Source organism: Maniola jurtina, chromosome 1, assembly GCF_905333055.1.
Source record: "Maniola jurtina chromosome 1, ilManJurt1.1, whole genome shotgun sequence".
Lineage (NCBI taxonomy): Eukaryota > Metazoa > Arthropoda > Insecta > Lepidoptera > Nymphalidae > Maniola > Maniola jurtina.
In genome coordinates, this window is record NC_060029.1 from 15989245 (window position 1) to 16016201 (window position 26957).

The following is a 26957-nucleotide window of genomic DNA, read 5'->3' on the forward strand; positions in this document are numbered from 1 at the left end:
TTCACTGCCATAAACACAAATTTCATCAGCCCCATAGATGTCGCTATGTCTATAGTGGGTGTACCTACATCAGCTGCCTACAGCGAAAAATGATATAAGAGATACGTAACGTATGGTTTCTAGTTAAATTTAGAAGATAACTTTATTACATCTTTATTACAAATTAAGTATAAAAGAACACGCGCAGCATTTTATAAAAAAAAAAAAAACACTACATTTGTTTTGAACGCAGCTGTTAAATCTTTGGTCAATAGAAGTCGATTTCATTGGAAGAAAAGAGCGGCAATTTCAATTTAAGCCAATAGGAATGTAGGTTTGTGTCCGTTATCTCAATCGGTGTCATCGAAAGTTCAAAACCAAAAAAAAACATTGCCTTCTTTCATTGTTGTCAATCGTTGTTTTCGAGGATCTATGCAGTTCCGTGTTCATAACCTGCGTTTCTTCAGTTTAATTTGAACTTGTAACTGTTTTAACGGTGTAACTAGATTTAAATAGAAGGTGCGAGCCAAAAACACTTTATAATCCTTCTGCCATTTGTGCTAAACGGACGGTGAACGTGACTCGCGAGTGCACACCGCTTCTTCATTTCAAAATCTCTTTGTTCGTTGGAGCACCCCGTGACGATCAACAAAACAAACTTTTCCCGACAATGGAAGTTGAAAACATATGTAAGTTACTTTTATTTTCATTTCATGCCTAATATTTTATATTACAAAGAGAGATTATTACAGATATGCAAAGATTTTGATCTTTTCCATTTGCGGTTCCCAAAAAAAATTGGGAAATTATTTTTAGAAAAACAGCTGGCTAATATAAAATAAACTAAATGAATAAAATATGGTTAATATCACCGTTTTTATTTTATTGATCGAATGATGCGCCAGCGCACCCTCTAAATTTTATAGTTTTTTTAATCATGTTTCGATGTGGGTTCGGGGCATGACGGCGTGACCTGTTGTTATTTGTAAATTTTAGCTGAGTGCCTCAGTGCAGGAACGAAAATTATTTTAACACCGCTAATTTCACTAGAGAAAATTCACGGGTAAAAATGTTTGTAAATCAGGTAGGTAAGTTAAGTACAAAGTAGATATAATGTTTAAGGGTTTTTTTTTAACCTTCCTGCTTTTCTTAATTTTGATTTCATCAAAATATTTACTCGTAGGGTCATTTCGCCAGTTTGCGACCGATTAGCGGAACGGCAGACTTTGTAAAATAAAATAGATAGCATATGTTTATTAAACGTCATATTTTACTTTATGTGGACGTAACAGATATGTTCAAGAATTAATTAAAAATATTAGATTATTCAAAATTAGTTTGATTTAGTTTTAAATTATAGAACATGCTAAACTAGGCGGAAAAGCTAGTTTGCGACCACTTTTTTTAGTTTGCGACCATCGTGAAGTCAGTTTACGGCCATAAAGTTAAATAAATGCGTGCTTTGTTTGAATTATATAATTAATCATATTAATCACTTATTACAAAACAGAGATATTCAGTCTTAATATAAAGTTCAAATTACCCGTATTTTAAGCTTAATAAAGGGTTTGTTGTGATGTTTAACATACATATATTGACATTAAAAAATTAAGTATAAGCGTATCTATCAATGCTAAATAGATTCAAAATCAACACATAATAGCCTGACTAAATTACTTTTCGCATGAACATCAGCTTAGGCGGCACATCTGAACTTCTTAACAAATCTTATCTTAAACTGAGCTACTATTTTAAACTCTAGTTGTATTCATTTTATAAAAAAAAAAAATTTCAAAAAACACAAACACAAACAATATTAAAAGTCTTGCTCAATTTTAACTTACACTAAGCTCCTAACAAAGTCTTCATTTGTCTTTTTAGTAGATAGTATAATTTTTAACAATAGATACCTAATAACGTCATATATAATAATCAACCAACAAAAATAGTATAAATAATAATATATAAATCAACAATAAATATAATCTTTCAGGCAAAATTTTTACTTAAACTTAGCTATACATATAGTCTTGTTTTTTTTTATGAGTTAAAAATAATTTATATAATATAATAATATGTATATTACAAAAATATAATCAATAATATTAATTTTATAACATATAAGTACACATTGGTATTAAAAAATTAAGTATAAGAGTATCTATAAATGCTAAATAGATTCAAAATCAACACATAATAGCCTGACTAAATTACTTTTCACATGAACATCAGCTTAGGCGGCACATCTGAACTTCTTAATAAATCTTAACTTAAACTGAGCTACTATTTTAAACTCTAGTTGCATTCACTTTATATAAAAAAATATTTCAAAAAACACAAACACAAACAATATTAAAAGTCTTGCTCAATGTTAACTTACACTAAGCTCCTTACCCAGTCTTCATTTGTCTTTTTAGTAGATAGTTTTGTAACAATAGATACCTAATAACGTCATATATAATAATAATCAACCAACAAAAATAATATAAATAATAATATATAAATCAACAATAAATATAATCTTTCAGGCAAAATTTTTACTTGAACTTAGCTATACATTTAGTCTTGTTTTCTGTTTTTTTATGACTTAAAAATAATTTATATAATATAATATGTATATTACAAAAATATGATCAATAATATTAAGTAGGTAATCACTTCACATTTGCCTGCTTTGCATAGAAGAATAAAATAATAGTTATTGCGAAGAAAAAAAACTAACTGTAAAAATAATGCTACATTATTTTTCTTCTAAAATACAAGGAGTACACTTAAAGGGCATATCTTTGGCCTGATTGTACGTTAATCCTTTAAAATGGGTACACTTAAAATGAAACCATTTGGTGCAAAAATCGCAACCAATATTTTTATTTTCATCATCCTCGGTGTCACTGTTTAATATATCTGTGCACTGAGCACAATTTTCTTTCATAACTTGCACATTTGTCTTTAGTGATTTGCGAGATTTCAACTTCTTTTTCTTAGCTTGTTGCATTTCCAGTTTCTTTCTTTTTGATACTTCCTGTTTACGCTTTACAGCTTCATTTTTTTTAATCTTTATATTTTCCTTTTCTTCGTAAAACTCACGCCACTTTCTGCTTGAAATGGCAGCAGGAAGTCTAGGTTTGGTAACAGTTTGCTTTGATTTTTCCAAAGGTTGAGGAACAAATAAATGTTTTTTGAATATTTCATGTGGGTTGGTAGATTTAGGATTAAATTGTGACTCACTACTGTCTGATTGTATGTTTTCAGTAACAAAAGTTAATTCCTGTAATAAGGGCGTTGATTGTGTTGAATTATTTGGCTGAGAAGAGAAGGTTTTTGGATTGAAAGATGGCGGTTCTGAACTATCAGGCATGATTATTACGTCATTTAGTGACAGTAAAGGTAAATTTGGAGTAGTATCACATATTTTTTCAGTGCACTCAGGAAGTAAACCAACCTTGGCCATTGGTACCTTGAATTGTATAGCATCTGGTTGACTGGAGTTATTTTGAGATGCTTCAGCTACAGAAGTTTGATGTTCTGGGTGTGACGGTGTACTTGTTTGAAGTGGAATTATAAGAACATCATCCAAAGATACTAAAGACCCGTGCTCTAGGTAACTGCCGGAAATGTGGAACGTTGAAAGAGTTTCGTCAATTTCCTCATGAGCTGCTTGGTTTTCTAGTTGTGAATTTGGGGACAATGATCCATGCACGTTATGTACATCCACTTCGACCGATATGTCATGGCAAGGGTTTGCGTTCGTAACATTATTATCCTGTAATAATATCAATTGGTCACCGCTATGGCCAAGGCTAGAGAAATGCGTCTCGATTGAATTATTCGAATTGTTTGTATTTACTTCTCCTGCTGTTATAGAAGCTGATAGGTGAACTGTTGAATTGGTCCTATCTTCGGATCCGGTTTCATACAAGATTTGGGTATCTTGTGGTTCCGTGTTTCTCAATTTTTTAATTTCTCTTAAAATAAGGTTTACGTCCACTTTTTTTGTTTTTAGTATTGGCCTTAAATGACGCAAGACTTTTCGTGTACAATTCAGATCTTGATTAGTTATTTCAGGCCTTGGTCGATTTAATTGTTCGATTGTGTTTTGGACACATTTAGTATAATCAATGGCATTTGGATCGAAAGGGAAAAGCCCACATTTTCTAAATCCGTTGATTATGTTTGAAGTCATTTGAGGATCATTGATTGTGTCTTTAAACAGCTGGCAAAAATTTGTTTTTGTAACAGATTTATTAACATTTTCAGGCTTTGCCAGGAATTTTCGGACGACATTCCTCCAATTACTTTTCAACGGAGCAAAAACACTGACGTCAGCAGGTTGCAGCATGTGCGTAGTATTTGGTGGAAGAGCGTACAGTATGATGCCGAGTTGCTCACACATAGAGCTCAACACTAACGACATATGTGATTTATGCCCGTCAATCAGCAGTAAAATCGGTTTTGGAATATTATTTTTCTCCAGCCACGTATTGAAGTCGTTGGTGATGTATTCGAAGAATACGTCACTCTTCATCCAACCAGATTCACTTCTACCAAGGCACCAATCTGGTGGCATACTGTCGCTGATTTGTTTTGGCGGTCTAATGTAAGGAAAGATGACGAGAGGAGGACACATTTGCCCACTGGCGTTAAACATGATTAAGACCGTCAAATTGTCTTTTTCGTTTCCAGCTTTAATCTGGTAAAGATTTCTATAGCCCTTTGGACCAATAACTTTACCAGTTTTCGGGCAAAGTGAAAATCCGCTTTCATCAGCGTTGAATATTCTATTAGGCTGTCGAAGCAATTCTAGTTGCCCTTCTTGCATCAGAAAGTTTTCTAGCTCTCGGAACCATAATCTGATGGACTCTTCGGTGACCCTTGCTCGAGCTTTGTTAATACTTTCTGCTGATCGCAGGGATATTTCCGGATTCCTTTTTAAAAAACTACTATACCATGTCTGGCCAGGGCGATCATCTTTAAACGGGTTTTTTTTTTGATTATCTTTCAATATTTTTTGAACAGTGTCCAAGAGTTCCTGTTTTTTTAGGGGAAACCCACATTTTGCTAAGTTTATGATCCACTGTACAACTTCTTTTTCACCAGTTGAGCCTAGGATAGGTTCTGGTCCTCGGTTTTTTAACTCATCGGCCCTTTTCCCGATAAGCCTGTCTTGGATGGTAGTCCTAGGAATCCCATATTTTCTAGAGGTTTCCCTGATTCCTTTCTTATCCTCTCTAATTTCTTTAAGGGCCAGTTCCAGATTTTTTGGTGGATAGTTAGCAGTTTTTTTCTTTTTTGATGCATTCGACATCTGTAAAGTAATAAAATTGCTTTACTTTATTTATATCTCTTCAAAATAACACGTGGTTTATTTTATTATTGAAAAAATTCTTTACATTCCAAGTATTCCAACGGTGGCCGCATATTGACCTTATCGAACTAGATTACGGCATCCAAACGCGCCTATAATGATTAGGTGGTCGTAAAACAAAATCTTAATTTGCGATAGTCAGATTACGACCACATCAACACAAAAATCTAAAGATTTAAGTATGTTTTGGCGGCCGCAAACTAACAGTAGTGCTCTCGTCACGCTACAAAATCAATTGTATATTCGTAATCAATACTTTAATTGTATTAAGTGTAAGAAAAAGACAAATTATTTATGACTCAAGATGTCAGTAAACCGACCACCCGGCCGCAAAATAAAATATCTACAAAATCCATGTATGAGTATGCGACCACCGTGTTTTTTAGATATTTAATTATATTCTTCATTAAATAATTGCAAAAACGTATGATCCAAGCACTATAGACATTGTAAAAACTATCATGACCCGCAAAAGTAGAAAAGTAAGGAAAATACTCACTTCGAAAACAGCATGTGTTTACTAATTTTTTTCTTATTTTGCGAGCGTGCACACACGGCTGGCATTGGCAACGAAATGAAGGAAAGCCTGTCGTCACACGTTTAATGTTATCCTGCCAATTTTAAGAAACCCGAGGAATAGTATTATCTTACTTTGCGCTAGCTGAAGTTCGTGTGAAAGAGAAGGATATAATGCTTATTATTTAAGTATTGCTGCAGTATTAGCTTAAAACGGTCGCAAAGTAACGAATGGTCGCCAACCCCCAAATTGACCCTACTTATTCGTGCTTTCCGTTACTTTTGATGCTTCCCGAGACCAAATGTGGATACCTACTAGAGACAGGTCAAAAGGACAGAGGAAGTTTTTAAAAACTTTGTGCTTTAAAGTGGGTGTAGTAGGTACCAACCATCTACTTAGGTTCTCTCAAGTAAAATTTTAATTATAATAGGAAGTAGGTAGGTAAATAAGTACCTACTACCTATCTACTCCTTATTTTTTCCTTTCCGTTATTTTGTAAGATTTTCATCGAAATACTCTTAGGTGCCTACTTATTCGTGGTTTCTGTTATTGACAGGTCAATAGCCAATAGGACAGGTCATTTTTAAAAACTTTGTTCCTTAAAATACATATTATAATTTGTCACCTCAGGGGTTGTTAAATAAAATTGGTGGCATAGTTTATCAGTACCTACATACGAGTTTATTTTTAGATAGATAGGTATCTTTTTTTATTAAAAATATCGTTTTTATTTAACGACATAACCGGGAATCGATCGGATTAGAAATTTTTTGAACGGTCAGAGATTAATTATTCATATTCGACGTAAAGTAAATCGCACATTACCGCATGCTCGCAGACCGCAGGAGGCATAACGGCTGTATTTTTCAGTAGTTACTGATTTGAATGTTTTCGGCAGCATGAGGCTGCTATAAATTTTTAAAATGAGTAGCTTGAAAAACCGATAAACGTGGTTCCAAAGTGACCCCACACCGGAATTTAACGCAGCATTAAAAGACTCTCGACTCTCACTAGGTGGATGGACGATCTTAACGAGTAGCTGGATACAAGCTGCACAATACCGTGTTCTATGGAGATCCTTGCTAGAAACTTTCATGCAGCAGTAACCAAGAGATTCTCCATTGATGCGACTAACTACAGCGAACTAAGTCTAGGTCACGTAAGGCTTCGACAAATACATATTTTAGAATTTAGATGGAGCGTTAATACAACGCGTAGGCTGTACCTACGCTACGCAGACCTCTTCCTCTTTAGTGCGCTTCTTTTGCCGTCTCATTAAGTCAGCGGCCGATTTGCACTTTACAGCAAAAGTGCGTGCGCAATTTGCCATAGGCTTGCACCCAATTTGCAGCTCAGGCCTCAGAGTCAACTTGCTACCAGTCAGCTGCAAATATTTGCGTAATGCCTAAGCGCCGACCTTCGTTGCTGTCATTAGCATTTCTTCGACAGGCACGATGGGCTGCAGCGGCTGCTTAATTTTGTTGTTTACGTGGTTTGCGGCTTTAACGGTGTGTGCGCCTCATGCGGCTCTTGCGTATCGTGTCGTGGTGTGAGAACACCTTTAATTTGAAAAACAAAGATTCGTTAAAGTATTCGTCACCTCAACGACCGTTAAACTGGTTCCAATTTATCAGTTCATACAAAAAGTCGTTTATTTTTGGCGCGTGTGTCATCCTCAAACCTATATCTTTTTATCTTTCTTGTGGTTCTAGTTGCATGACAAGTGTTTAAAGTTACGTTACGGTTACTGGTAAAAACTTTGACCATCAATAAAAAGCAAAGTGAGTTGAGATTCATATCTCCAAGGTTAAGGTTGTAGGAAAAGTATTTGTCCAATATCGGTTGGGAGGCTTCGGCCGTGGCTAGTTACCACCCCACCACCACAGCCCTGCCATCGAGCGATTTAGCGTTCCATCACAATGCCGTGTAGAAACCAAAGGGGTACCTATGGGTTTAATATATTATTTATAATTCTGTGGCCATACCACTTCAGTCGAGGGCTAACTTGTATCTGTATTTAAAAAAAATCCTGGTTTTAACAAAGCATTTTGCTTTTGATGACGATTAAAATTTAACGTTAATTTAAAGCCACGCGGCCGAAGCCGGCATCATCTACTTAGTTATCACTTATCAATAAGTGTGCCGATGAAACTGTGTATAGGTAATCTGGACAAAATTTAAATATGGACAGCTAATTAATTATTATTTACGATTGACACATTATCAGCTGTTTGCCCACGCTCACCAATCTATAACAATGCTCTAATTTTATATCAAACGAGAATAATACAGTAAAGTATGAGTGTACCGAGAACCAGTACGATATATAATTAATCGAACAAAGCATAAGTGGATCACAGTTTACTTGACTCATGTCTGCAGTTTCGCCCACGCTAACTTAACTTAACGTTATTTTCTTAGAATAGCGCGACCGTTTTTAACGATGTTTTTTGAAGCATGATTCAATTAGTTAGATGTTTCAAATATCAATTAAACAATAATAATTATTATTGAAGCATTATTCAAGTGAGTTTATTTCACACTTGACAGCACGATTCGATTGGGTGTTTAAAATTGATCGTTCAACATTCTTATTTTTTTCAATCGATCGCTTATAAAATTTAAACATGGATAGCTAGGGATTTATATGTATTATAGAAGCAGGCGTTATTTTGCGGAAGTCCATGATATACAAGGAACCAAAAGCTTAATTTGCTTGCGATTAGACATTGTAAGGTCTACATCTCCTGAGGATGCTCCGGTGTAGGGGCGAAACGTGCGTCGAGTGGTCTTGGATTTTGTGTGGTGCTGCGTACCATACAGATTTCATTAGTTTGGCGGATTATAGCAAATTAAGCTTTTGGTTCCTTGTATATCTAAGGATTTATTATTGACACATTAACATAAAAAGTGGCTAATTTAAAAAAAAAGTAAATCTAACCGAACGAAATCGCGGGCATCAGCTAGTAGTAAAAAGAAGGATGCTAAATTGAATTGACCCATCTTGAGGGCGACAGTCGTTAATTAAAATTAAAGCTCAATTTTTTGCGGGAGGTGGGTGCTTAATATTTATCCCTTTCAAGACTACCCTCAAGTTGAAATAATTGAGATACAATCAAAGCAGGCAAAGCATTTTCCCCGCCGTTTAATGGGGCCGTTCGCGGCGTAACTTCGTTCGTTTGCGAAATCATTAAATCCCAAGAAGCGAAAATTGTTTTACCTTTAATTAATAGCATTTCTTTTTTCTCTTTCTACCCTCATTTGATTGCTAGCAGCTTAAGTTAAATTTTAATTTGTAGTTGTTTATTGTATTTGTAAAGGGGGATTAGGTTCTCAGTTCTTCTCGTATAGGTATACGCGACAGGTTAAGATGGCAAGCGAGGTATGAGGTGAGGGGACGCCCCGCACACCCGCACGTCACCTGCGCTCACCTGCAGCACGTTAGCGCGGGGATGTGTGCGCTGCATCCTCACCCTGATTGCCATCTCGACCTGTCGCGTACTATACCATATCCCGCGGTACAATATTGCCACTCTGATAATGCTGTATGCCTTGTATTGCTCTTCTGTATGTACATATTATGTACTTACACAAGAGCATAGAGCGTTGATTTCCGGCCGGGACCCTGATCGGGGTAACACAAACAATACAATAATATAATTATACTGACGATATCGTTTAATCGCTTGGCGGCAAGGCTTATCTTAGTTCACACACTATTTTCATAAAAACTCCGGCCAAGTGCGAGTCAGACTCGCTCACCGTTGGTTCCGTACTCGGGTATTTTTTCTGACATTTTACACGATAAATCAAAAAATATTATGCATAAAAGTAAATAAAAAGCTGTTTAAGAATGTACAGGTAAAGGCCTTTCATATGATACCCCACTTGGTATAGTTACCTTACTTTGAAAATTGAAAATACTAATATTTGTTCATAAACACATTAATTTTTTTTTTGTGATGTAACCAGAAATTCACGGTTTTTGGATTTTTTCCTTTACTTGGGCTATAAGACCTACATACCTACCTGCCTTTCATGATTCTAGGTCAAGGGGCAGTACTCTACAGGTTTTCTTCAGACACGACAGACGGACAGACAGACAGACACAACAAAGTGATTCCGTTGAGGATTCCGTTTTTCCTTTTGAGGTATGGAACCCTAAAAATATGGATAGATATACAGTTGGCACGTCACCTGGTTTCCTTAACTAAGTTTTGCAACCACCGTTTTAACAGGTTAACTTTTTGCTCAGTCTCCAAGAGTAATTGATTCAATAAAGGGGACTGTCGCCGCGGCAGTAAGCACTAAACCTGATTTGCTCTGGCTGCAGAATTTACTTGACGATATTCCTTCAAACATTTGTTCAAAACCGAAGGAGAACTTTATTTGAAAGACGGGATTTACGGGGACTTTTCGGAAGCACTCTCGGAAGTTCTTTAATCCATTATCGCATTTCCCACACTCTTGTTAACAGGATTTCGTTTTTCAACCGATTGCGGGAAGGCTTGATGTGTCTATTTATATGTTGGTGTATAGGTTCTCTTTTTAACCCCCGACCCAAAAAGAGGGGTGTCATAAGTTTGACGTGTGTATCTGTGTATCTGTCTGTGGCATCGTAGCTTCTAAACTAATGAACCGATTTTAATTTAGTTTTTATTGTTTGAAAGGTGGCTTGATCGAGAGTGTTCTTAGCTATAATCCAAAAAAAATTGGTTCAGCCGTTTAAGAGTTATCAGCTCTTTTCTAGTTTTCTTGTAGAAAAGAAGGTTAGATAACCGTTAGGTTCATAATATTATGTCAATTGACAAATGTCAAGCTGTCAAGATGGACGTTGCCTAAATACATAATTATTTATTTGAAAATGATGTTTTGGAAAACTCAAATACTTTGGATCGTCGGGGGTGTTATAAATTTTTAATTTACACTTGTTGAAACAAGAAGTCGTTAGTGTGACCTCGAGGCAGCGTGTTTGTGCGCCTTGTTTGTCCCAACGCAAGGCGGGTGTCGGTGCATGGAAAGCTGGTCCGGCGACTCCCAGTAAGGCGAGACGTGGGCGGCACTTCGGCGCACTCTGCATATTTACCCAGTGTACTCGACCCGCAACTGAGGACATTCCTTACCGAATAAGGATTGACTTTCTTTGCCCACCATTACTTTTGTAAACTCAAGTTTTATGTATTTACTACCTGATGCTCGCGACTTCGTTCGCGTGGATATAAGTTTCTAAAAATCCCGTGGACCGATTTGGAATATTTTTTTTGTTTAAAATGGTATGCTTTGCAGGTAGTCCCATATAAATTTGGTGAAGATCTGATGAATATCTTCGGAGATGGAGAACAGAACTCCTCAATGGATAAGAGTAAATTGCTCGCGATCAATGTAATAGCTTAGTAAACAGTAGGTTTTTAGCTAGGCATAGCATATTTTAGTACAGGGGGGGCCAGTAAAAATTGCTAAAAAATATATATCCATAAGCAGACTCATATCGAGATTCGAGTCCCCTCTAGCTGTTCAGGTCCAGGAATCTTTTTACCTGACTTCATTTGCAAATGGGGGACCTCATTTGTAAATTCCAATATTCTAGATTTATTAGAAGCTTTTTCGCGATAGGACACACGACAAAGATTCAATTTTAGATAGATACCGCCAAATATTTACGAAGTTAAAAGATCGAGAAGTTTAAAAATAACGTGTCTAAACAGACATCAGAATTTGATGCTGTTATACCTTCCTGCTTTTCATAAGATCACTATCAACAACATTGGATGGAAGCAGAAATTACTTTGCGGAAGTAGATGATACAACACAAGGAACAACAAGCTTAATCCATACTCCATACTTTTATTATAACTCCGAAAATGTATCTGTCTGTCTGTCTGTTGTCTTGTTTAACCAATTTATATGAACAGAGGTAGCTTGCATCTCGGAAACTAACATAGACAACTTTTTCTCCCGGAAAATCAATAGGTTCTCTCGGGATTGTTAACGCGCGGACGCGGACGTCTTGGGCATAATCTAGTTGGCTATAATCTCCCAAAACAGACAAATCTGTATCGTACAACGTGCAGCATGCGATATGTAGGTACCTAGCATCTATACACCGCCGCCGCCGTCCTTTCACTGCTAAAGAAGCAGGAAAAGCAAGCGATATGCACTATACACTGCCCACTCTCCCGCTACTAAAGAAATAGCTAAAGCAATACGGACCACTAACACACTGCAAGGTAGGTATGTTTCAGTCTGACACCGGAGTATCCTCAGGAGATGTAGAATTGTAGATCCCAAAATTTTATTGTGTTACATGTATATTGTATATTTATATAGGCCAATAGGGATTTATGTATGTAATATTATGTACCGTCCTCACCTATGGTGCTGAAACGTGGACACTGACAAATGGCCAAGTTGCTCAGCGAGCTATGGCTATGTTAGGAGTTTCACTGAGGAATAAGATCCGAAATGAGGAGATCCGCAGGAGAACCAAGGTCACTGATATAGCCCAAACTATTAGCAAGCTGAAGTGGCAGTGGGTAGGCCATGCCTGTCGTAGAGGCGATGGCCGTTGGAGCCGGAAAGTCCTTGAGTGGAGACCGCGTTTAAGCAAACGTAGTGTGGGACGCCCTCCAGCACGATGGACCGACGATATAAAGCGGCTGGCGGGAAGTGGCTGGATGAGGAAGGCTGAGGACCGGGTGTGGTGGCGCTCTTTAGGGAAGGCCTATGTCCAACAGTGGATGTCCACAGGCTGACGATGATGATGATGATGATGAATATTATGTACCTAATCTCCTTTATACGTATTAATGCACATATTAGGTATACCCTAAGCTAGTCCTCTAGGTCGCTTCCTCATGCAAAACATTTCCTAAAATGTATATATTCTACTTAAAATATGCACGTAAACAGTAGTCTATTTAAACTACCTTATCTAGTAACACTCTAGTAAGTATAGCCTTAAGTTATTACTTATTAGACAAAGGAAGTACTTTGTACTCGTACGATGAGTCAGCTCTATACACAAATAAGTAAGAGCAACTACAGACAAGCCAACTTGTAACTTGAAGTCCAAGTTACAATAAATAGAAAGACAGATAACTGTGGTTCATTTTTGTTTTATTTTATTCTGATACAAGTTAGACCTTGAATGCGATCTCACCTAATTGATGTTATCTCAAGTAAGTGATGATGCAGTCTAACGCCTATCAACAATGTGAATGCCGTTGTAAAATTAACGCGTTAGGCAGTGTTTAAACCTACGGTTAACGGCCATTAACGCGTTATTTAACGGCGTTTCCCGTTAATGTAGCCGGGACATTGAAATGTGACAAGCAACTTCGCAGTTCGCACATGTGTAGATGGTTTAAAGATCGCTAAGCAAGGCCATCGGCCGTGTCGCAATAGTTAACATGTTCAATTTAACCGCATCTCGCGAACCGTTGAGCGCAGCGGGTTCGATGACCTAGCAGCAGATTTCGCGCTCGGCTGGGATCGATCGACGGATTACCTAATGACTCGGATATTATTCGGATAATCGAGATCTTGCTTTGGAAGGGACAGCTCTCATTCTGCGTCGTACTTCTCATTGCTGAAGATCGTGACACCATTGTTCATTAATCCCATAACGGACCAACAAATCCCTAAAAGGCCGGCAACGATTGGCGGTTCCTCTGGTACTGCAAATGTTCATGACCAGCGGTAACCTCTTAACATCATCAGGTGACTCGCCTGCTCGTTTGCTCGCTATTTTTTTTTCTTTTTGAAATGGTTGGAGCTTTTTGGTGTATGGACTCCCAGATTCTTAACGCATACGACTCCATACTGTTTTAATTCTCACTTTTAACGACTAACCAGATATCAGTGAAAAGAAAACCGGTACAGACGCGGCCCTCTGAGGCACGAAGGAAATGGAGAGGGAATATTCGCCTCAAAAGTCGGTCAATCATCCAGTCTCCAACGTTGCTTAATCAGCACAATCAACTGCAATGATCGGCTGCATTAAAACAAAGAAATCTTATCCAATGTACTACAATACCCGGCAGGAAATATTGCACATAGAACTTTAGAAAGAGATAACGATTTCGTAGCGCGTTGTCTCTGTCGTTGAAACCGACGAAACGTCACATAGGCATGAGTGACAGAGACAACGCTCTACGAAGCCGAAATCTCTTTCTAAAGTTCGATGTGCAATATTTCATGCCGGGTACTGTAAATCGTTTTCTAAAGTGACTCATCCATCCATATCCTACTTATTCTCATAAAGTGATATGTTTGTATCTAATCTTATCATACAACAAGCACTCAGTTCTATTTTATGAACTCTGTCTCATACAACGTAACGGCCCGTTCACACATGGGAGTCCGTATTACTGGTACGTTTTTAACGGATACGTCATAAATTTATGCTTTGTTCACACATAGGCACCGTATAACGTTCAACGGATCCGTCATTACTGGATGCGATGTGTGAACAGAAAACTCGCAGTATACCACCGCCTACACCCCGCACATACCGCCCGCCACGCACATAGTATCTATCCGTTAAAATTCTACGTATCCGTATATTTCCGTTCCGTCCGTCCAGTATTCGATGACAAAACGGAATGTCATTTTTTTACGGAACGATATTTTTTACTGTATACAGAATCCTGTGCCATGTGTGAAGTCGCTCATACAACTACATACGCCATCGTAGAAAAAAACGTACACGATAAAACGGAACAGTAAAACGGAGACATGTGTGACGGCCGGTTCACACATGTCTCCGTTTTACTGTTCCGTTTTATCGTGTACGTTTTTTTTTCGTCGATGGCGTATGTAGTTGTATGAGCGACTTCACACATGGCACAGTATTCTGTATACAGTAAACAATATCGTTCCGTAAAAAAATGACATTCCGTTTTGTCATCGAATACTGGACGACGGAACAGTAAAAATATACGGATACGTAGAATTTTAACGGATAGATCCATCCTTGTAGTATAGCGGCGGTATACTGCGAGTTTTCTGTTCACACATCGCATCCAGTAATGACGGATCCGTTGAACGTTATACGGTGCCTATGTGTGAACAGAGCATAAATTTATGACGTATCCGTTAAAAACGTACAAGTAAAACGGACTCGCATGTGTGAACGGGCCGTGAACCGGCCGTAACGGCCCGTTCACACATGGGAGTCCGTTTTACTGGTACGTTTTTAACGGATACGTCATAAATTTATGCTCTGTTCACACATAGGCACCGTATAACGTTCAACGGATCCGTCATTACTGAATGCGATGTGTGAACAGAAAACTCGCAGTATACCGCCGCTATTCTACAAAGATGGACGCTGTCGTGTTGTATTGTACGCACACAGTATCTATCCGTTAAAATTCTACGTATCCGTATATTTCCGTTCCGTCCGTCCAGTATTCGATGACAAAACGGAATGTAATTTTTTTACGGAACGATATTTTTTACTGTATACAGAATACTGTGCCATGTGTGAAGTCGCTCATACAACTAAGTACGCCATTGACGAAAAAAAAACGTATACGATAAAACGGAACAGTAAAACGGAGACATGTGTGAACCGGCCGTAAGCCGTAATCAAATTACGAGCAAACTAGAGGGGACGTACACGGCCCAAAGTTTCCTCCCCAGGTGATTATTAGCTTCATGTTGTATAAACAATTTGTGGGCAAAATTACAACTTTGTGGTCGAGAGTTCGACTAATGGCGTGGTTACAGACAGCGAGCTGCTCCATTTAGATTGTTCTGTTGTCGATTCCAGAGTTTCCAATCCAATCCATCGCCTTTATGCGTCCTCTGCTAGACATAGCCTTTTTCAAGAGCTCGCCACCAAATACGCCCTCCGCCTTCCTGATGCACACACTTCGCGCCACCTTTCAGGTCATCGGTGCAGCGGGCTGGAGGTCGTCCTACATTGCGCTCACCGGTACGTGGTTTCCATACCAGAACACGTCTGCCCCATCAACCATCGCGCGTTGGTTCTGCGACAAACATGGGTTACACTTTGCTAATCCTTTGAGCTATGTTGGTTGCTTTTGTTCTTCTGCGAATTTCCTCGTTCCGGATTTTATCCCTGAAAGAGATAACCGACATAGCTCACCTATAATTTTAATTTATTTTCCCTTGTTTAAATACATCCGAGTTTCGATCAACCTTAGTGCATCCGCAAACACTACATTTCCGCAATAAAAAAACAATGAAGGGATATACTCGGCCGCGAACAAAGGGGTCGTCTGGCGCTGCCTAGGTTTTTAGACAATGATTGTCGGCCCCCCTCATTATAGTCACGTTCAAAGAGCCATCCTTCATTTCGCCACATAAATCCTCGGTCCTCGAGAGATAAAACTGCGAGAAATACAAACATAAGTAGGTACTTATTGAACACTAGCTGAAGCCCGCGACTTCGTTTGCGTGGATTTAGTTTGAATGAATGAATTTACTTTTATTGTACAGCAGAAAAAACACATAAAACGCAAAACAAAAATATAGGCAGGTACAATTTGCCAACCAAAATGATGCAAAGGACATAGTTTTTTTAATCCCGTGGGAACTCTTCGATTTTCTGGGATCAAAAGTAGCCTACCTCATTCTCCAGGTCTTTAATCAAAAGTATGCAAAAATCCGCCGCGTCGAACGTCCACGTTTGCGACATGATTGAAGGACAAACCAACAAACAAACACACTTTTATATCCATAATACGGGTGTAGTGAAGTAGTGAAAGTATTCGTAATATCTCCTGACTCTCGAAAGTTGTTGCTTTGATGTTGCCATTATCCTGAAAGTGATTTTCTTTACGTCCTTTGATCAGGTTTTATGCCCCATTTTGTATGAAAAAATGAACATGAACATACAGTATTGAGACGAAAAAAAAATAGGTTGTCTGTAAAGTCGGTTTACTGACGATAGTTGAACGTGACAACAAAGGCCGATTGTGCTTCTTTGTCGCTCGTTCCGCGCTCTCGCTTGCACTTCAAGCCTTACATGGAACGCCTCAGAGCGAGGTAACGCCGCATGAGTCGTTCCATGTAAGGCTTGATGTGTTTGTTCATGTTTTTTCGTGCGTGCAGCCGGCTCTATCGAATTATAAGACGTTGTCACGTCAAAAATTCCAGCCAGCATCAATCGGATAAATTCTAGTAAGGGGCAAAGACATGATATAATACGGATACCTAGCAGGTAGAATAGAATAGTGATCTACAGCTGGAAGATTGCCTCTGTAAAAACAAAACAAGACTTTAGATAAAGGGTTGGCTCCACTGCGATGAGCGTATCCAAAACCAATCCTTAATCTAGGACAGACAAGACAAAACTATTCGGAACTTTTGGTAACTTTGATGTCGCAAAATATAGGTATACGGGTAGACTTTTTTTTGATTCAACTTCCCTAGTACATACATACATATTGTAAAGGATAGTTTCATACCGTTTACCTTGTAAGCAAATGTCCTCGATCTAATATTATTAATCTTTAAAAAGTTTAATACCTAGCTATTTTAGGATTTAACGATCAACCAACATTATTTGGTTGCGCGGATCCCAAAACAATAAAAATCGACTTAAATTGGCTACTATGCCGAATTTACGACCTTAGGGTCGGGTATGAGTTACCTATCTGTATTTATTTATATTTACTTTTTACGAACATAATGTTCTGCAAATCTGCAACGTTGGCAAAAGTGAATTTACTAACATGGATCAATATTGCAAGCAGTCCAATTTACTATACGTTGTTTCAACCTTCTTGTCAAGCACATCTAAAGACAATGGGCAAAAGTTAGATCTTGCGAAAAAGTCTTGACTAAATTTTTTGATTAAATTCCATGAGAGTTTTCCTAAGAGCTTGTTTCTACCTCCTCAGTACTGAGAGATTTCCATTCCAAATCAGAATTGAAGTTGGCCTTTACATACTCTTTTGAATCTACTGCCTCTAGACTACTAGAAAAATTAAAAAAGATTTAAGTATTTCCCCAATAGCATTCTTGTAATAGCGAAAATAAAACAGCTAAGTGTGGATTAATATTGTACCCATAGAGATTTCTATAATGGCTTAGACAGACAACGATCCACAACAACGCGACGTGTGCGATGCGACGTGTAGGCCCAGCTTACATAATTCAAGTTTGCGCTGCTGACATCGCGCCGTCGTCGTTGCCGTCGCGCTCGAAAGTGCGACGTGCTTCAGCCTTCAAACAGTTCTGTGGTCAACCAATTACTTACTTCAAGGGAACTGGGAACGGAGTTATAAAGCAGCGTACTGGGCGCCCGAAGCGCGCCCAGTACGCTGCATTTCGGGCGCTTACTAAAATTGTATGACTTTCTATGGAACAAACTACAGTACCCGGCAGGAAATACTATGCAACGACCTTTAGAAAGAGTTAGACGTTTCGTAGAGCGTTGTCTCGGTCGTTGAGACAAAATGTTACATAGGCATGATTAGATATGGATATAGGTAAGAGTAGACTAGACAGAGACAAGGTTTACCTTTGAAGTAAGGCATTTGGAGTAAAAGATTGCTGCAGCTGCGAGCGGTTATCTTTGCTCGGTAGCGCCAGCTGGGCCGACGGTGGTATCTTGAAACTTCTGTATAGTGCAGATTTCAGAAAACTCCGTTAGTGCGATTCAGATTTTACAACTCTACTTTCACTTCCGATGAAGGTACCCGTACAGTCATCTAGTGAGAGCGTCGTGAGTAGTCAAGGCTTGGGATCTTATCCAATGATTCCTGATTGATTTCTTCGTAATGAGTGAGACGCTCCCTCTTCTTGCAACAGTGGCGACCGCCACAGCCTATTATAATATCTACCCTGGCTTCAAACCACGTGCACGCTACTCCTGCTACGGTAACGCCTTGCATCTGTTCAGACCTTTATCCGGAGTAGCTAGCGGTGCCAGCTAACGGTAATTGCAAACCGGGGAGAGGGAGCAAATAATTTGTTTTCGAGACAAATTGCCAGACAATTTGTCAAGACACGCCCCTGAAATGGAGCTTAGTGGTTTCATTGTTTATTATACAGTGTAATAAGTTGTTTTTATAATTGTCACGGTATGAAGAAGGGGGGAATTAAGCGAAGATAATCTACAGTGGTATTTATGGTAACGGAGATTTCTAGTCGAATATGATTTTCATAGGGGATGTTTCGCAACCTCCAGATAAACTGTACCTAAATTCTAATTAATAAATTTTACGTTATGACAGTTTTTGTATTGGGAATCTGTCAAAATATCATCCGTTACTATCTAACTCTCTATTGTTTTTAAAGATGAATTTCTTCCTCAATATTATAAAACACTGCATACTAACGTACTTCTTCAAGAACAACATTGTGTACACCAATAAGATAAAAAAATATTACAGTATTTACAGATTATGGGTAAAGGCAGCCTTATCACTTGGTGATCTCTCCCAGGCACCCTACAGTTAATAAAAAAAAATCGATAAGAACGTTTCTATACATAAATGTATTACAGCGCCTTCGAACTTCCTGTTTCGTAGTTGTCTACAGCGAAGAGCGCTCTTGAAATGTGCAATATCCTGTTTGAATCGATTGAGGGTAGTTAGTCTATAAAGATGAAAGGGGTTTAGTTTCGGAAGCGGGTTGCGATGTAAGATGGATGATGATGACGTTTCCATTCAACTCATATGTTTGAAAATGTTATCAAATAATGAATTTATGATTGAGTAATTCATTTTGTATACCTACCCTGTTGAATCCATAAAGGAAATTATTAAGATTTAAAATTACCATGTTTTTGTAAGCTAAAGGGGACCCCCGTTTGCTAAAATGTCTGAATCTTTGTTCGGTTACTTTATCTTTTTAAATGATAGTTTTACAAGCATTTGATACGAACACGAATTTCTTTTTCAATGTTATCAGGCAGAAGATCATATCCCTACTCGTACTTAGCCTCCACTTATATATCGTACCAAATACTTCCTATATTATGCTACATTCCCAGCATTTCAGCGTTGGACGTTTGCTTGTTCATGTCAAATTTAAAGCTCCGGCTACACGCTCCGCCTTAACTGAGAGCTTACCTGAAAAGCCAATTGACGCAGTTAAGTGCCTGCGTGTGGACGGCAAGACGGTATCCCGGGCAGTTCCAAAAGCGCGGCTTGAGTAATTGTCGACTTACTAAAGTTTGGACTGCACCAGGCAAGACGGAGTGTGTAGCCGGCGCGAAACGTAGTCAACCGTAGACTTAGCAAAGACATGAAAGCGATACCTATTAGCATTAAATGATTAAGCAAATTAGAGGAAAACAAATTGCAGGGAACTTGTAAACAATTCATTGTTCGCGAAAGTCACTTCCACCGCGCTTCCGTGGGGCTTCCTGATCGAGTTTCATTTGCTATTTGACCCCACACTCTGCGGTTTTCGGCGACTCAATGTCGGCTGCGGCTGTGATCCAATTTACGTCTATGTATCTATTTGTAATTACTAAACATATTCAGTCTATCTATATTTTTAGCTGGAGAAAGTCTTCACTATACCGTGTGTTTTGTTTGTGCGGGATAGAAGAGAAATCTATCAAAGCTACGAGAAAATTGTCTTTGGAATCTTTTACTTTACTTTTGGAAACTTTTAATCCTATGTATCCTATGTATCCTATGTATTTTTCAAATCCCTTTGTGAGGTTAAAGATATTGAAAATTATTCTATTTAAGATGCCAAATTATTTGTCATCAAGATCGGTTTAGAAGTTAAGCTGCGAAAAGATAATAATAATTAACCGACAGACAGAGAGACGTGCTTACGCATTTATAAGGTGAGATTGTTTAGCGACGAAATCTGTTAGCTTTTCCAAAATCTCATTTGAAAAGATTACCAAAGAATTTTCTTCAATGATCTTTAATGTAGCTAGTTTTGGAAAAATCGACAGATTTTTCCAAAACTAGCTACATTAAAGATCTTTGGAAAGATTACCAAAAACAATTCTTGTAGCTATCTCGGTTGATCGTAGTTAATTGTAAAAAAATTGCCCGTCAAATAAATCACACTAAATTATATTGGAGTCACAGTCAGTTTTTGTGGAAGTTGTAGTACGAACATTATGCCGTGCCATGGCAATAACAGGCTACCAATTATCAAAATTACAAATGACACATCCTCGTTTATACTTTTGTCAGTATGTGATGACTTCAGCACCGCTTCAGGTACGTTGAACCTGTCAATTTGCTCCAATGTTACATGTATCAACATTCAGTGAATACTTGTTTTTTAACTAGGTAATTCATTCATAGAAAACCTCCATCTGCATTTCTGAAGATCGTATTCCTTTCATTAATCAGTTTTTAACTAACTTTTCACTAGCCTTTTTGTACTCTTACATCCTACATGTACAGAGAACTAAATGCAGAAGTGGGATAGAGATTCAATTCTTCCAACCTACTTGACCAATAATTTCTGCTTTACTCCTGCTTTTTCTGGATCTATTTATTATTCTCAATCTTTATTTAATAGACTGCTATAATCTAGATTAACTATCTATGAAAGATCGCAATTTAATTTTACGCGATGCGACAATAGCTTATTGCTGTCGCATCGCGTAAAAATGCAGCATTTTTGTAATTTATGCCGATGAAGTCACTAAATTATGCACCACTACTGTACTTAATGCTGTTGAATGAATTTAGATTGCAATAATTTTTAATTTTTACGCGATGCGAAACAACTCAAATGCAGCACTTTTTTATCAACGCCGATAAAATCGCGAGCTTTCGCCGGTGTGCAACACGAAACTTTTTCATTATGTTTACGTCTATTCAAGTCTACGCTTTTTTGCCTCCACAATGAGTAAGTCATCCCATTGTATCATGTGCGCCGGGTCGCTGACCCGCCTCGTTCTCAATTTTTTTTTATTATAAGGAACGCTCAATAAAGCTGATTGTACATTTGTCTGTAAGTGATAACCCATATTTAAGTACCGCACATGGAAGTAGGACTCAGCTCGGCTTAGGTATTACTTTGCTCTGTGGTATTTACTGAAAGTTATACGGTACGGCTCACACATTTCAGCCAGCATATGAATATTTTTTTGAATTTTTCTTCTGCTGATGCTGCATCCTTTAAAATTTGATTTAGTGCCGTTTATTTGTAAGACGACACCGCACTGGATTCTTAGTGGGGGGCCTACGTTGTTGAGAGAACATGCAAAATCTCGAGCAATTCGGGTTGTACATTGACATCATTTATATCAGTCAGTCTGAGTCCTTTTAAAAACCAGCGATCCCTCAGGAACACTACACCTAGGCAACAAATGGAAAACTATGACTCAAGCACGACTGACGGTAACTATAAATCTACCTCAATTTATATCATATTCATTCATTGTACTTGGATATGCATAGATTAAATCACAATAATTATTATTGACTGTTATTATAAGTCTAGTCATCATATTCATATACTTATTACACTTTTATATACATAGATAAAGACGACGACAATCACTGTGTGCTTTACCTATCCATGTTTTAGCGTGATTGTATAGGAGCTCATTCAAAGAATTTAAAAATCCATTGCGTGTGGCACGAAGGGCGCATAACAAATGTGCGTTCACCTTAAACTATTAGTTCTCTTGTTCAGTTTTGCAGTTTCCATCCTTGAGGCGAAGGCTGTTACTCATCGATTTCAGCTCGCCTTGAATTTAATGCGGAAATGCAATTGCTCTTGCAATTTATGTTTGGTATACAATATTAATACGTTTGTCTTTACTTGATTGCTATAAACTTATACTTTACAGCTGATAACTAATAAAATGCAAAGGAATATGTAAAAATACTTTCATATAATCTGACTACTAATCCCACTTCTGATAGAAACACATAATTATTTACAAGTAAACTAATTACCTGTACATACTGACGATGATCTCCATAGCGTAGAGGTGAGTGCTCTAATTTAACAAGCGATCCGGGTTTGATTCCCTGCAATTTTTGGAAAATTTATAATTTCTAAGGTGTCTCTGGTCTGGTCTGGTAAGAGGGTATGCTCCTTCCTAGTGAGCTCGCTTCCATCTTAGACTGCATCGTCACTTACCACCAGGTGAGATCGCAGTCAAGGGCTTAATTGTACCGGAATAAAAAAATACTGCATATAGATAGGTAGTCTAAAAGAAAACAAAACAATAAAACAGAAGAAAGCAATTAAGAAGCACACAACTACAAATAAACCCACACGTCCTTAGCGTTTATTAAGTAGAAAGCAAAGCTAGGCTGGGCTGAAGTGGGATGGTGGAATGAAAGAACACATATGTGTCGGGGAGACATTCGCGCAAACGTAGGCGTCTGGCCTTGATCGATCCGTCCTGCGTGTATCATACTGCCCCGACCGTTGATACACCTACCATAATCTGTCCTAGATACACACTTAAATTAACCGAAATAATAAGTGCTAGTCATACCAACTATAATAACTTTAACTTAAGTCGACAGTCGACTTTCGTACATTGTCGGTTGAGTGGCTATAGAAGCCCATTTAACCGGTCAGAAGAAAACTTGGGAAGTAGGATTTCTCTTAAAGTTGACGCCCAATAAGAAAAGATTTTCAGAAATTCCGAATGTGTGAAGTTGGGGCGGGTTGGTATCTGCATTAATTTATCCGTGTCCTTTACATAAACACTGGCACATCTGAATTTTTCTAGTACTTTAGTTTTTTGAAATTTCCACATTTTTTAGCGATAACTCAAGAATTTTATTTTTTGCAGTTAAAAACTTCTTAGTTAAGGACGACAGACATGTACCAATGACTATAACGAAATTCTAAAGTCATTCTACAAAGACTTGTTAAGGTTATAAAAAGGCCTTCGAAGTTGAAAACTATCTCATTGGCTCACCTTCATCGACTCTTAAAAACATACCGATTGTTTTTCAATGTTTGCCCAAAACCTAAGTACTTTTCAGGGAAGTTTTAGTCCTGAATCTGCGTTATCCAACTAACTGTGTAATGTGTATCTCTGGTAGCTTATCAGCACCCTGAGCCCCCTTTGTCGTGCCACTGGCACTTTTACGGACATGTTCTTTTTCTTTAACACTTCAACGAACTGTGAATCTCTGGTAGCTTACATCAGTGTCCTGATCCCCCTTTATGGCATTACGAGTAGTTTCGCTACACGATCCCTTAACAGAGCTCTCTCCGTCACTTACTCCATACAATCGTAGTTCCCATTTCATTTGAATATTAAGCAACCAAAGTCCATGAAATTTTGCAGACATAGTCTAGAAACTAATATCTGTGTCTGTGGTGTTTTAGATTTTTCTAAAAATATGTAGTTTTAAAATTACAGGGGCTCAAAGATTTGTATTTTTCTTTAAAAAAAGGCCCAACTTTGTGCTCGTTTTTCTAGACAACGAAGCAATTTAATGAAATTTGGAAAAACCACAGACCTAGAAAATTTAATGAATATTATGTAGTAAAAAAATTATCGTTATATATTTTATATTGTTATAATTATGTGGGAACTACGAAAACCAGAAATTACACCCAGAAATCTTGAAAATTTCGTGCTGTCTCGATTTGTGCAAGCGGGGTGGTGAAGTGCGGGGGACGACACGTGAAACTGACAGAAACGGACAGTCTAAACACACGGGCCACATTTAGACTGCACCCGACTCCAAACTTGTCGATAGGTCTAACTAAATACATTTCAACTTGCGTTAGACGTATGCGTTACCTACTCAGACGTTGCCTGTAGATAAAAATATGTCTCATGTTTGCTGGCAATAGCGTATGCATCAAACCCTGCAAGTTGCAACTCTCTTGCAACCTATTCCTCACGCAATACGCACAGCTTTAATATTATAATTTTTGACAATGTATATTATATGTAATGCCATATCACAGGACACTCTCTGATTTATTGCTAACAATTTACTTCCAAATGCAAAGAAATCTAAGTGTGTTGAATTCACACTGCCCAATACCAGGACCTTAAATGACATAAATTCATTGATAAATAATCATATGTTGAAAATAAAGGAGAACCCCGTGTTTCTCGGTATAATGTTAGATGCAAAGCTTCTATGGAACACCCACATATCAACACTTGATGGTAAACTCAGCTCTGCTGCTTACACTGTTAGAAAAATTCGACAGGTACTGACGTGGAAACTGCAAAAATTGTATATTTTGCCTATTTCACTGTATTATGTCTTACGGACTCTTGCTATGAGATAAAGCGGTAGATATTGAGAAAAAAATGTATTACAGAAAAGGACAGGACGTGCAATTTATAATTTAAAACCGCGCGCTGCCATACAATAAAAATATAAGGAAATAAGTACCTTATTTATTATCTTATAGTAGCTTTTAAATATATTTACAACTAGCTAATGCCCACAGCTTTGCTCGCGTGGATTTAGGTTTTTGAAAATCCCGATCCTTTCATTTCCCAGAACAAAAGTTGCCTCTCCGTAATAGCCCGTCCCCGGGATGCAACTTGTTTCTGTATCACGTAAGAACATTTAAACGGATGATCCTTTTCAAATCCCGAGGGATCACCAGGATTTAGGAATGCAATTTCTTACAGCATCAGGGTTGAGGTCAACGACAAAGTGTTTACTTGGTATAGATACCTTCAATATCAATTAATAATCGACACTTTTTAAATCCCATTAGCTTTAGTAGTCAGGTCCCCTGCAACATCAGGATTGAGGAGTTGGAATCCAAATTTTTTATTGAACAATGTCGCAAACTTTCTTTATCGATAAAAAAAACTACCTAAAATTACGCAGTTAGGTTACCTGCCAAATTTCATGGTTTTGAGTCAACGGGAAGTACCCTAGAGGTTTTCTTGACACACACGACAGACAGAGAGATAGACAACAAAGTGATCCTATAAGAGTTCCGTTTTTCATTTTGAGGTACGAAACCCTAGAAAACGTAGGAACGGCATTCCGAACCAGTGGTAAATTTTTCTGACCATCCAAAAACACTTTGAAGTTTACCTAAAAGTTTACAGGAATAAAAATTTATCATTGTATTCCATTCCATTTCATTCTATTCCATTCTGTTCAAAGATAAATAGATAATAAAAATATTTGTCACCGAAACAATAATTTACGATACATCGACCAATATCAATTTTACTGATGACAATCTGACTATTACCAAAGTGAACGACTACTATAATATCTATTATATACGACTAACATAATATGTATTATAAATTGTGTGCCGTTTGCATTCTCACTAGGTTCTCATTAAGTTTGTTTTATTTGGTTAAACTTTCTGGCATTTATATTGTTATGACGTTTAATTGGCAAACAGTCTGTTTATTGGCTGAAACTCAAAAATTCAGCCAATCACAACAAAGAAAATATTGTAATAATGATTGATGCAGCTTTCTGTAATTGAAAACAAAATATTTGACATTAACTTGAATGTGACAGTGTTTTCCGAATAGGGTTGCCAGAGGCCCCGTATTTTACTGGTTACCCCGTATGTCAGGATAGAGAAACCGGTAATTATGAAAATAAAATACGGGGCAAATAAAACTAAATATTTTTAGGGTTCCGTAACTCAAAAGCAAAAAGAACTCTTATAGGATCACTTCGTTGTCTATCAGTCTGTCTGTCTTTCCGTCTGTCCGTCTGTCCATCTGTCCTTCTATCCGTCTGTCATGTGTTCATGAACAAATATTAGTATTTTCAATTTTCAAAGTAAGATAACTACATATATCAAGTGGGTTATCATATGAAAGGGCTTTACCTGTTCATTCTAAAACAGATTTTTATTTATTTTTATGCATATTTTTTTTAATGCATAACAGTTTTTGATTTCTCGTGTAAAATGTCGAAAAAAATACCCGAATCGGAACCCTCGGTGCGTGAGTCTGACTCGCACTTGGCTGGCGAAACCGAACACTGACGTTATGTCCAGTAGAAAGAATATTTTCCTTTTGCGGCAATGCGTAGCCGAAACCCACTCGATATTGATCATGGTCGTAGCCAAGGCGGCGGGGCTTGGTTTGAGGATGTTAGCCTTTTTTTATACAAGTTAGCCCGTGACTTTAATCTTTTCTAGTGGTAAGTGATGATGCAGTCTAATTTCTTGGCCGTTAGGGCCATACTAACCATATAA

At 37.8% G+C, this 26957-nt stretch overlaps 2 protein-coding genes across 3 annotated transcripts in view; one reads left to right on the forward strand and one right to left on the reverse strand.

Moving 5' to 3' along the window:
• Window positions 1-343: 343 nt before the first annotated feature.
• The window catches only part of LOC123864754 (stathmin-4), a 94628-nt gene continuing 68014 nt past the window's right edge, over window positions 344-26957 (forward strand). Inside the window, exon 1 of the mRNA XM_045905398.1 lies at window positions 344-668. Within this exon, the coding sequence (XP_045761354.1) occupies window positions 650-668 (19 nt within the window). The 5' untranslated portion in view covers window positions 344-649. The remainder of the gene's footprint in view (window positions 669-26957) is intronic.
• On the reverse strand, window positions 2125-6115 carry LOC123864692. 2 transcript variants are annotated; one of them, XM_045905313.1, is made up of 3 exons: window positions 5844-6115; window positions 5084-5284; window positions 2125-4066 (listed from the first exon to the last, which is right to left on the reverse strand). In XM_045905313.1, the coding sequence occupies exons 2-3, from the start codon at window positions 5282-5284 to the stop codon at window positions 2720-2722; spliced, it is 1548 nt and encodes a 515-aa protein (XP_045761269.1). In that variant the 5' UTR covers window positions 5844-6115; the 3' UTR covers window positions 2125-2719. The 2 variants fall into 2 exon arrangements, with proteins under 2 accessions (XP_045761269.1, XP_045761276.1); XM_045905320.1 differs by having other exon boundaries at window positions 2125-4065; window positions 5083-6115.

Coding starts and splice junctions, on each gene's coding strand:
- LOC123864692 (XM_045905313.1), bottom strand. CDS start 5,284: ATGTCGAATGCATCAAAAAAGAAAAAAACTGCTAACTATCCACCAAAA. Junction 4,067..5,083: donor GAGGACCAGAACCTATCCTA/GGCTCAACTGGT, acceptor CAAAACACAATC/GAACAATTAAATCGACCAAG.